A 12402-nucleotide genomic window follows, 5' to 3' on the forward strand; every position below is an offset into this window, starting at 1 on the left:
TTCTCTGGACCACCTCACTTTTGCTTCTTCTGTGTGAAATGCCACATAGCCTTCAAGACCCAGGTTATGTTTCATCTCTAAATGAAGGCTTCGAACCCCCTAAGTGCCATGCTCCCCGCTCCATCCCTTTCACAACTGAGTTTTCACAGCATTTTTGCTCACATTTCTGCCAGCGCTACCCATCAGGCCAAAATTACATTAGACTTAGGTCATGTTTGTTTTCCAAACTAACCTCGTGCCTCAGGTTTGACTGAGTCTGGGTTTCCTCTGTCTAGCATGGTTCCTGTGTCCTTCCCAGCCACGAGTCAATCCCGAATCACAGCGACCTCACAGGACTAAGTGAACGGCCTCTGTGGGTTCCTGAGACTGTACATCTTTATCGGAGTAGACAGCCTCATCTTTCTTCCACAGAGAAGCTGATGGGTTTGAACTGTTGACCACCATGTCACCAGCGCTTCCCCGACTCCCTAGCAGTGTTCAGTAACTGTGTGCCAAGTGAATGACATCTAAACAAGTCAGAATCAGCAAGAAGTCTTAAAAACAGTAGTAGGTTTTGTTGACAGATTTTCTGTTTCTTTCTCTCTCTTTTTCAATGCTATTTCTTGGAAGGGTAAAATTCATGATAGCACCTTGGCATCTGGAAAATTCTGAAATGGTCTACAATTGATGCTAGAATTCTGGGACTTGACAGAAACAAAATCTGGTTCAGAGTCTCGAGGAAATCTCTTTCTTCCACAACATCTCCTCACCTTCTCCTCCAGGGTATAAATACAAGTTTTGGGTGTACAGGACCAAGAACCCCTCTGGCCATGTGTGTGTGGGGAAAAGGCCCCTCCCAGGTAATTGGATGTTTTAAAAAAGAAAGAAAGAAAATCTCTTTTAGACAGGCACGGAGTTTTGGCTGAAGATCAGCCGCATACCTAGTCTAAGCTGTATTTGGGTATAGCCCTAATAATTACAGTTACCCTTTAGAGAAAGAGCCCAAGAGGGTTACCTGGCGATTTTTTCCAGATGTAAGCAGGTATGTGAGAAGCGCAGTAATGAAGATGTAAACCGGATGAGGCCATTTTGTGCCCCCCAGTCTTCTCTGCAATCGCTCCGATCAATGCTCGGAGATGATCCCCAGCGATCACACGGATGATGCAACGCAGCCATCTAACAAACACCAGATGCCTGACGAGCCTTGTAAGCGGTAGTGTCAAAGAGAAGGGGGAGGGGGCAAACCCCAACATTGAATGCCTTTGCAGCTATCAATCTGTCATGGATTGTGATCAAACAGGAACCCTAACAGAACCCAATGCTGCCGGGTCAGTTCCGACTCACAGTGCCCCAGAAGGTCAGAGAAGGGTCCCCTAGAGTCCCCAAGGCTAGAATCTCCACAGAAACAGGCAGCTCTTTCTCTGGCAGAGTGGTGGGTGGCCTTGGACTGCAGACCGTTTGGGTTAGCGGCTGAGCACTTAACAATTGTGCCACCAGGGTTTCTTTCCGACTGAGTGACAGTGATCAGGCCACCATGCCCTCTCCGCCTTGGGCACTACGTCTTTCTCGCTGAGGAAAAATGAACTAGACCAACTATGCCCCAAACCGATTAGTTTGGTTAAATACATCTTGGCATTTCCTCTAGCCTCCCTTTTCTCCAGCACACATGCAGAATTGGGTGTACGGTGCCTCTTCGGTGGTACCTAGGAATCATGAGCAGCATACTAAAGTGAGTCACTAAAGGAATAGGCAGGGGAGGAGGAGGAGAAAGAAACTACCGCCGAATTGTAAAAGCTCCAGGGGGACGTGATGAGTTAGTGGTTGCACTGCAGAATAGACTGTGGAAAGGCAAGCTACAATTATTTTTACATAAGCAGGGAAGATATACACCCATTTTCCTCCAGTGTCAAAGCTTTCTGCAACTAAACACTACCCAAACAGTCATTGGAGGCAGTGTCGTGGGCAGGAGAGAGCACCGTGTTTAAAGTTCTATGAACTTGGGATTTCCATTGGAGTACGGCCATACTTGGCCAAACAATGGGGTTGCTGTGCAACTTGTTTCAGCTATTCTGGGCTTTAGTGCCATCATCCATAAACTGGGAAAAATACTTGTTGCTCATTATGTGTAATGGATGGCCCGAGTGCCTGGTTTACAGAGGTTACTGAAAACATGAGAAGGAGTGACGCTTTGGAATTGTAGTGTTGGCCAAGGAAGTTGAAAATACTGTGGACTGACTGCCCGAAGAACAAACAAATCTCTCTTGGAAGAACTATAACCAGAATGATCCTTAGAAGTAAGAATGGCGAGACTCGCTCTTCCAGCCTTTGACCATGCTATGAGGAGACGTCAGTGCCTGGAAAAAGACATCATGTTTGGTAAAGCAGAAAGTCAACGAATAAGAGGATGACCGTCGATGAGATGGACTGAAACAGCAGCTGCAACAATGGGCTAAAACAAGTGTGAAGACAATGCAGGACAGGGCAGTGTTTCATTCTATGGTACAGTGTTGCCATCAGTCGGGACGGAGTTGATGGCGCCTAATGACAACAGAAATGACAATACTTACTACCATTAAGAAGAGTCCAACAGTGGGAACCAGAGGTCTTGGCAGTCGTTTTAGACGACCATATTTTGACATTCATGACTTGTGACTTTCCCTTGGGCTATTCCAGTATCAGTTACCCTCCAACTCAAGGTAACCCCCAGTGTGCCAAAGAGAGCGGTGCCCCACAGTTGTTCAATCGGTTTTTTGGCTGGCCTTGAACCCCCGGCTTTGGTTACCCACTGGGCACCTTCAGCTTCTGTACGACTCAGGGATTCCTTTCCAATACACACAGCCTCCTTTTTCTTGCTCTCTAGTTACTGACATTTTTTATCAGAGTATCCTTCCACAGTTTTACCCCATCAGTACAGTGCTGAGCTCGGTACTCAGATTACTCAGTACTAATTACCTCACTGCTTGTTCCGGACAATGTCCGATTCTTTTGCTGTGATAAGATGGGTGAGTGTGTGCTTGTTGAGAGTAATGGTTTCGGGGTGGGGGGGGCGGGGGTGTGGACACTTTGAGGAGAATCAAAAATAGCGAAGTGAGCAGTTTGCAGAAGGCCGGAGATGGCAGTGGAAGTCCAGAATCTGTTTGCTGGGTCTCCGCTAGGATTAACTCTTTGACTACAGTCGGGGGATGCAAACAGCCTTGCCATCAGACAGCCAAAAATTATTACAAAGGTATCCGAGGCCAAAACCAACCTGTGACTTTCAAAACAAAAACAAACCCCTCTCTGTCAGTGTGTTAGTCTGGGTACTTTAGAGAAACAAATCCACAGAACTCAAGTTTAAGAGAGAGTTTTACATAAAGGTTAAGTGCGCATCAAGAAAACAGCCCAACCCAGTGCTGCCCAAGCCCACAAGTCCAACATTCACCCATTAACCCACATGTCCAACGCCAATCCACAAAGTCCTCCTCCATCTCACAAAACAGACGCAATGATGCCGACTGCATGTAGATGGTATATACTTGAGTGTAAGCCAACCCGAATATCAGCCGAGGCACCTAATTTTACCAGAAAAGCTGCATTAAAAATGTGCTGAAAAACTCTGCTTATAAACAAGTATAGAGACTAACTGGATCAATAATTACCTAGGGGCATGGCAGGGGAGGTTAGGGAGAATAAGGAGCTAATAGCGAGTACATGAAGACAATGTGAAATTAACTGTGGTAGTGATTGCACAACTCTTCTTAATATGATTGGACAATTAAATTGATATGTGAATTATAAGATATGAGTTTTTTGAAATGTGAATTATATGCCAATAAACTATTTTAAAAAGAAAACGTTTAAAAAATTAAACACCTATACATCAATTAATATTATACTGAGGTGACTTTTACATTAAATCACCTAGGAGTAACGAGGGACTCCTGCCATATTTTATTAGAGACCAATTGTTAACAATATTTTTCCCTTTAAATTCTTTAATAGAAGTTTAGAGATCCACCAATACATTTGATTTATGGTGTTGGTAAAGAACACTGAAAGTACCATGGCCTGCCAAAAACGACAAACAAATCTGTCTTCTAAGACAGTCAGCCAGAGTGCTCCCTGGAGGCAAAAATGATGAGATTTCAGCTCAAGTACTTTGGCCATGTTGTCGGGAGTGGCCAGTCTCTGAGAAGCACATCATGCTTGGTAAAGTGACGGGGTATGGAAAAAGGGAGCCCTTCAACAAGGGGGACCCACACAGACGCCACAACCACGGGCTCAAGCACAGGAGCCGCTGTGAGGATGGTGCGGGCCCAGCGAGGCTTCGTTCTTCTGTGCACAGGCGCTACGGGCTGGAAACAGTTCACAGCCACTTAACAACAGGGATCCACATGGTACCGTTCCTGCCTTGATATCTAGGTCGTTATCATGAAGGAATTCCCCCCAATCCGACTTTAAACAAAAACAAACACAAGCTGCCCATTCGACTGTGGTAAAGATCAAGAATTCTATAAACGGTTCTCTTTTCTCCATCCCCAGGGACCACTGAGTGAGCGTTGTCTCACCCTACTTCCAGACTGCCGCATCTCTGCCAGCAGGGGAAGGAGCCGACAGGGCCGTCGGTGCCCAATGCAAGCAGGCAATGCGTGGATTTGCGTGAACCATGAGCCATGTCAAAGGAATCCGAGGAGAACATATTTTCATAAAGAAACTTTATTGCATCATTTCTGTATACAATAGATATAGGAAAAGGGCTTTGGTACTGAAAATTTCATGTCAGTTTTCAAAAGTTTTGAACTGTTTGGAGAAAAATCATTATAAAGGTATCTAAGGCCAAACCAATGTGTGACTTTCAAAACAAATGATAATCCCTTTCACCCCATCTAAAGCAAGGCATTTTATAATCGATATAGAGGCTTTCAGTAACTACATCAACTGTATTTCAAGAGTTAAAGGTATCTCAGAAGTGAACGGTTTACACAGAGAGAAATGCTAAGACAGTATGTACAGCGGCGTCCCTTCTTGTGCATGACTGTGCGTAAACGTTCACTCCACAGAACCCCACGTCTTCTCACGGCACAGAAAGGAATCCATCGTGCCTTCCTGTGAGATGGCGTGACTGCCGCAGATCACATACACCTCACCATATTGACTCAGTTCATTGCACTCTATATCCTGCACAAATAAATTTAGTGCTCAACAGCTGGCATTATTGCTCACTGACGTTTTAGCAATATATTTCTTTAACCTAAGACAGAAAGAGAGTGAAATTTGATACCACTTAAAACCCAAAAGCAATCTGGAATTAAACCACATGCATACACTCCTCGATTCCCACGCACTCCCCCCCCCCTCGGTGGATATTGCATTTTCTCACAGTTGAAGGGAAGGAGGACTGGCTTTCCTTGGAACAAGGACTTGGAAAAACAGTGCTTTGAGGGGACTGTGAAGTCCCACTTTAGACATGAAGGGATAATGACAATGGCGCAATCTGTGAGGAGAGAAGGTAGAAGGCCCTCATTGATCCCCCTTAATCGAGCAGACCCCAGGGAGGCCACGGCACACAGCCAGAGCAGTGGGGGCGGTTCTGCACGGAGCCCAGGAGAGGCAGCAAAGCTCTCTGTGAGACCTGACTCTTTGCTTGCCCCCGGGAGGACCCTGGAGTTTCTGTGAAATTCGGGGCTCCCTCCATGCCCCTTGGCAAGGGGGAAGAGGGGAAAAGGGTTTTCTAGGCTGACCCTGAGGCCTCAGTGGGCTGGCTGCTCAATTTGACACCCTAGTGCCCCTGGGTCTGACAGCCAAAGAGGAGTGGCAATTAGAAAGGTGGAGTGCAGGTGACAGTGAAGAGCCATCAGGAAGCCAGGGCCGGGGCCTGACGGAAAGGCGTTGTAGAGTCGTGGCAGAATGTGGGCATGGTCACATTGACATTTTGATTTGTTGCAACGTGCCTTTTTAGTTTCTCTCGTTTTCTTGTTCCCTTCAAAATTGGCTGGGCACTTTCTTATTTCTGTCGATTTGTGTTCACCAAGAAGGGTGTCAGCTTTTCACGAGTTTTCAAAGGCTAACCAAAAACAGCTCTTAAAAACAAAACCGAACTACATTTCAGAATTCGCATTCAAGGCCACGGACTCAATCTATCCTTTACAAAGCAGACCTCCACACGTGGCTGCAGCCACATCACTTTAGCTCAGCGCAAAGCAACACCTGCAAGAACCTCGCGGATCACACACACCAGCCGGCATCCACTCTACTGGACTCACCGGTGTCAGCAACTGAGGGCAGCATCTCCGACCGAGGAAAGCCAGTCATACAACTGCAAAGAAAAGTTTCTGGCTTCTGGCCCAACTGTTTCCACACCAATCAGCTAAGACAACGTCCTCTCTGCTTCTTCCTCGGAGCCAGTGAGAACCAGAGCAGTTGAATGTTACACTACTGATCTGAAGTGCAAAAGTAACACCATACATTTATGGCCCTGAGAGTGCCCATACATTTTACAAATATTTTGAGTCTCCCATTTTATACATGGAGAGATAGGCACAGAGAAGGTCAATGGCTTGCCCCTGGTCATAAAGCAAATTAATGTCAAGGGTGAGACTTGCGCTCTGGGTTCTTTCTATTTTAATCCCCAACATCTTTCAAAGGGGCACCCAAAGCTCTGAGCTTAAGGTGGCTACCCCATTGGGGCTCTGTGGGTTGTTTGCACTCTCTCTTCAGATTTTCGGCCTAAAGCTGGCATTTCAGTACCCAGGACTTCCTCGTTGGTCTTCCCTGCTCTCTATCATTTCCTGCTTCCTTGAGGAAGTGTCTGGTCTCTAAAGTTCTCTTGTGCAACGTGGCACCCGCCAAAGCGCACTTCCGCTGCGGCAGGCCTTGGGTGCAGAGGGGAAGGCTGATGAAAGAGCCGCGGCAGGCGTGCTTCTTTGTGGACTCTGGACAAGAGGGGGCTCAGCATTTTACAGTTGTCTTACGATCTAGGGTTTTCGCTGGAAAATAAAATAAAATAAAGGCCTAACTGTGAGGTAATGTTTACTTCTCTGCCACAACATTCAGGGTGCCCTCTCAGGTCTGGCAACAATTTAACATAAGGAAAGATTTTAGACCTTCACACCCTTTTAGTGAGAATAAACCACCTTAGCTAAAACTTTCCACAAGGTTGGGGAGCCTCACAAGCCCTCGCTCCATCCTGTGTAAAGGCCTGAACATGTGCAGGGCAGGTCTGCGTGCCCTTGACTCCGTAGGAGTGGCTCGGTGGAGACGGGTCCCTGCTTCTCTAGGAAAAAGCAGCCCAAACCCAGAATCAGCTGTGGGGCGTGAAGAACGGCCAAATGGGCCTTCCCCGGCCTGGGTGGGGCTTTCTCAAAGCCGTCTCCATACCCGACAGCTAAAAACAGTTCAGTTCTAGTCAATAGCAAAATACGGTGGCAGCATTTTGATAGGCCACCTCTGTCTGATAAGCCAAGGAGGAAAAATACCAACAGCAGAACTCTGCCTTGATCTGTTTTGAAAACATACATCTAGTAGGATAGGCCATCTTGGGTTTCTCTTTGAGGGAGCTGTGCATTTAAGAACGCTTTGTTGCGCCCCTCCACCGCCCTACAGCTGGGCTTTGTCCGGGCCGCTGAGCCCGCAGGCGCCCTCGGGCCCGCGGCTGCTCTCGGCGGAGGAGGAGGAGGAGGAGGAGGAGGAGGCGGCGGCAGCGAAGGCCAGGGCAGCCGAGTTGATGCAGTATCTTTTGCCGGTGGGGCGAGGTCCATCGTCAAAGATGTGGCCCAGGTGAGCGCCGCACTGAAAGAGAAGAGCGCACAGGTGAGGGCCCAGCACGCCCGAGCTGGCTGCCAGCGGGGCTCCGGGCGGGTGAGCGGCACGCTGGGAGGAAGAAACCGGAATCGTGCCTATCAGAAATCATTTAGCAGCCACTGGATTTCTTGACCTGCGAAGTCTCGCAGCTAGTTGAAAAATGACTGCAGTCATTTTACGAATTGAGTTGACCCTTGATCCCCCCTCGTAAGAAACATGGCAGAAAATAAAATCCACCCCCTACCACCCCCACCACCTCGCCCCCGCGTTACTTCCGGCTGTGGATGGGTGGGTTTCAGATACGCAGAAGTCCACTGTGAAAGCTACTGCGAACGGGCCATGGCCGAGGTGGTGTTTGCTTTCACCAGGGCAGCAGCGAAACCTAACGTCGGACAAGCTCCGGATATGCTCTTGGAGTCCAGCAGGGCAATGGGAAGGCTCGATAGCGTTAGGTCAAGGTCACCAGGGCGGATGCAGCAAATGGAAACGTCCCACCCAACCCTGCATTCGGGCTTCCAGTAGGTGGAGAGCCAGGCTTGCTTCTTCGCCTAGATGAACTATAACTTGTGGAGAGGAATAAAGTGTTCAGCTAAACGCCATGCTACCAACTCTGTCGAGGGCGGAAAACGGGCCCAGAGTTCAAATATGGTAGAAAGCGGGGTGGGGGTGATGGTCTTTAAGAGACATCCCACCCCGAGAAATGTTCTCCAGCAATGCTGGCTCACTGACTACAGCCCCGTACTGACTGCTCCGGTGCTTGGAATGGCCCCTGGAGACGAGATGATGGCCCCTGTCACACTCCTACCCTCTCAGCAGGGGCCGGTGAATGGAATGGAATCGCCGTGCAGGGCATTCAGAAAGGCTGCGTGAAAGCACATTCATTCATAACCAACACAGCAACCACTGCCTGCTTCCATTCGCTCGTTTAGCAAATATTTCTGTATGTTCTGCTACAGAACTCGGGGACTGTGCTAGACTCCTGTGATTCAGGCACTCTCTGGCCTTCCAGCGCTTACCATCTAGTGAAAGAGATACGGGCAGTATGCCAGAAAACAGGCAAACTGTACAGTATGCTACCAATAAACACCAAACTGCAAAGCATGCTATAGGCAAAAGCAAGAATACAAAAGGGAGACTGTATAGGATTGGTGGTTGACCTTTTAGACAGGTGGCCAGGAGAGGCCTTACTTTGGAACAAGGACCAGAAGGAAGTGCAGGTATAGATATAGGAAGACGGCATTCCATGCCCACGGAAGAGTCCAGATCTGAGACCCGAGACATTGTATGAGCGCTAGTGAAAAAATGTAACTACTGCGGTTTCACTTCCTACATGCATGGGTTTATTCCAAACCCATGCGATCAGCGGATGACTGCAGACTTCAGTTCTCTCAGTAATGCACGTGCCTTCATCTCATTAGGGTGTCCACGGGGAAAAAAGGGGATTCTGAGGTCAAAGCTAATAGCAATTTCTTAACCAAACTCAAATGGACATCCTCTCAAATCATTGAGGTTTTTTTCTCATCAAGTTGACAAGTTTTGCAACAAATTTACATAATAAACAACAGTTTCTAGATGTGTCAAGCCTTGTAATGAAGGTCAGGAAGATATCCAAAAAGGGCCAGCAAAGAGAGAATTGTCACCCTCAGTGAATGGCGAAACTGTGGCTGAAGTCCAGACACTGGTGGAAGAAGACCACAGAATGACCAATAGTTCTGAGGCTGGGATTTCACAGGCTTTGATATTTTCAACGTCTGAGAAAGCCTCTTGGCCTCAACCAGCTTTCTGTTCATGGCTGCCACGAAAGACGCACAAAGATGGGCTAGCCTAAAGAGCGGCCTTTCGCTCAGTGTGGTCAGCAAGACGGACGCTGCTGAAGATGATTTTATTGAATGAGTCTTGGATTTACCCATATGATCAAGAGAACAAGGACCAACCAAAAGAGTGGCTTCCCAGGGGATCTGCTAGATCAAGTTCAAGGCAGAGAGGTCACCACAGAAGGTTATGATGACCATTTTCTGAAATTCTCAAGGGTCGACTTGATAGATTTTCTTGAAGGACACAAGGTGATCCTGGTGACTTATTAGAAAGAAGTTTTACAAAAAATTGAGAACCGCCAGGCAAAGAGACAAAGTCAATAAAGCAGCATTAAGGATTTTCCTCCTTATCACAGTAATGCACTGGGTCATTCTTTCAAGGTAGCAAAGGCAGTCCTGTGATAATTTTGTGGGAAAACCTTACCCCATCCACCCTCCAGTCCTGGTCCTGCCCCTTCAGACATCTTTCTGTTCCCCAAACTCAAGAACATTGGCAGAAACACGATTTGAACCCTTGGAGGGTGTCTACACTGCCATCTGAGTGGTGTGGATCCAAGTGCACAGGATTCTGTGGGGGATGGGCCACAGCGATGGAAACACCACGGCCAGAAATGTACCACCTGGAGGTCAGGCTGAGAAAAACGAGTTTCACATTTTGATATGTTTGTTTCATAAAGTTTCAATACTTTTTGACGTAAGCTCATGGGTGACATTTCTCACATAAAGCATGCATTATGGGAACATAAACTAGGACTTGATGAACTGATCATGAAGCTAAGAAACCAAATGGCGACAGTGAGAGAGGAAGGGTACTCGCTGAGAGGGGCAGAAGCAGAAACTCAGTTTCCCAACTGAAAATTTAAAACACATCTAGTTATTATTAAATAGCACAAATAACACTTCCATGTTAAAAGTACATCCTTTTTTTACTGCCAACTGTGTCAGCTTCTTAAGAACCAAAAATGAACCCTGAACTGATTTGATCTATTGCAAACTTGCATGGTTTTACCAGTTTACGCAGGTTTAAGTAATATGAAGGCTGACGAGCTCAGATGGCTCTGCCCTTATGTCAGCGGTTCTCAACCTGTGGGTTGCGACCCCTTTGGGGGTCAAATGACCCTTTCACAGGGGTCACCCAGCTCATAACAGTAGCAAAATGACAGTTATGAAGTAGCAACGAAAAAAAATTATATGGTTGGGGGGTCACCACAACATGAGGAACTGTATTAAAGGGTCGCGGCATTAGGAAGATTGAGAACCACTGCTTTATACAAACAAGTAAGGCCAAGTTTTCAGGCATCATCAGCTAGGATGCACCGGTCAAAATGCATATGCTTACCCAAGGGGACACAGGTCACACCCATTTCTGCCAGCCAGGTCAGTGTGTAGGCACCAACAGGAGCTCGCGCTCAAGGGTAAACTGTGTGTGCGCCTCACTGATCTCACGCACAGCCTTGGCCCTTTGATCACTTGGCATCTGAGAGGTGAGGTTTTCACATTAGAGCCTCAGATGAGTATTTAAAACAAACAAACAAACAAAAATGAATTCAGCTAGCTAGGCAAACATACATTAACACTGTCATTATTACTCATCTTGAGCATGTTTGGAAACCACTCCGATTGACAATTCTCCAAAGATAAAGCATAATTATAAAATAAATGAAGCCATTTAAGAATAAGTTACATGTATCAGAAAGACCAGCCCTTACTGGTCCAGCAGAGACTTGGGGAAGCCCAGAGTCTACGGCCTTTATACATCCTTCAAGGCTGGGACAGACCCATTCCCAGGGACCAACTTTCAACCAGAGACCAGGGAAGAATGTATCAAGCACATGCGACTGAAACACAAACATTTGCCCAGAACCAAAGCTCAAAGGCAGGAAAGAGGAGGAAAAGGGGATGAACTGAAACAAGGAGGCCACAGAAGAAGTGGGGAAAGTGCTGGTGCATTGAAGGAATTGCAACTAAAGCCACAAAACATAAAGTGTATCAACTGTTGGACTGGAAACTAATATGGTCTGCAAACGTTTACCCTATAACTATGCCGTGAGGCTGGCACAGAACTCGGCCGTGTTCCGTTCTGTTGTACATAGGGTCACTATGGGTCAGGACCAACACCAATGCACCTAACAACATACTCATATATACGTATGTCTGTATGCACATATATATGTATACATGTGTGTGTGAGGTAAATGGTCTCATTTCCCAAATTATTTTGGTTTAAAAATCCTAAATAGAGCAATCTAATGTGTTAAACCGAATTCATTTTGGGTCCATTTGTTTCATTTGTTAACTTGTAATTAGGCTTTCTGGTTCAACATAAAGAAAAACAACGATTGTAAGAATGTCCTATTCCAGGTAAAATGAAAAAGTTAAGAAATAATATTATAGATAGATAAAGGTAGCAAACTTCATTGCACACAGATATTTCGGCTGGGACTGGGCTCGTGAAATCCTCGCAGGAAGTGAGCTCCTGAGGAGCTCGCGATGGCTCCTTGAGTAAGGTGACCAGATTTAAAGTGGGACATCATTGATGGGGGGGGGGGTGTTCTTGATTAAAAATTTGGTCTATAGGACCAAATAGACCATTCCCTACCTTGTTATGCATTCTTTCCAAAAATCGGGACTTTTTTAAAACGCCAAAAGCGGGACGTCTGGTCACCTTATCCTTGAGGCCTGTTCCCAGCAAGCCTGGATCACAGAGGAGGGATGGTCATTTCACACCAGAGGGAGCTGCTGCTGTGTAGCTGTGCCACCACGCGCGCTCGCCCATCCTCTTGCCGGCATCTCTGCAGGGCCCTCTCTCTGAAGGAAAGCCTACTGAGGT

The 12402-nt window shown here is 46.9% G+C and overlaps 1 protein-coding gene across 1 annotated transcript in view; it reads right to left on the minus strand.

Annotated features, from left to right (window-relative positions):
* Window positions 1-4656: 4656 nt before the first annotated feature.
* The window catches only part of MSRB3 (methionine sulfoxide reductase B3), a 138671-nt gene continuing 130925 nt past the window's right edge, over window positions 4657-12402 (minus strand). Inside the window, exon 6 of the mRNA XM_004700801.2 lies at window positions 4657-7746. Within this exon, the coding sequence (XP_004700858.1) occupies window positions 7555-7746 (192 nt within the window). The 3' untranslated portion in view covers window positions 4657-7554. The remainder of the gene's footprint in view (window positions 7747-12402) is intronic.

Source organism: Echinops telfairi, unplaced genomic scaffold (genome assembly GCF_000313985.2).
Source record: "Echinops telfairi isolate 266 unplaced genomic scaffold, ASM31398v2 ScPeMD7_2;HRSCAF=8, whole genome shotgun sequence".
In the NCBI taxonomy this organism is placed as follows: Eukaryota; Metazoa; Chordata; class Mammalia; order Afrosoricida; family Tenrecidae; genus Echinops; species Echinops telfairi.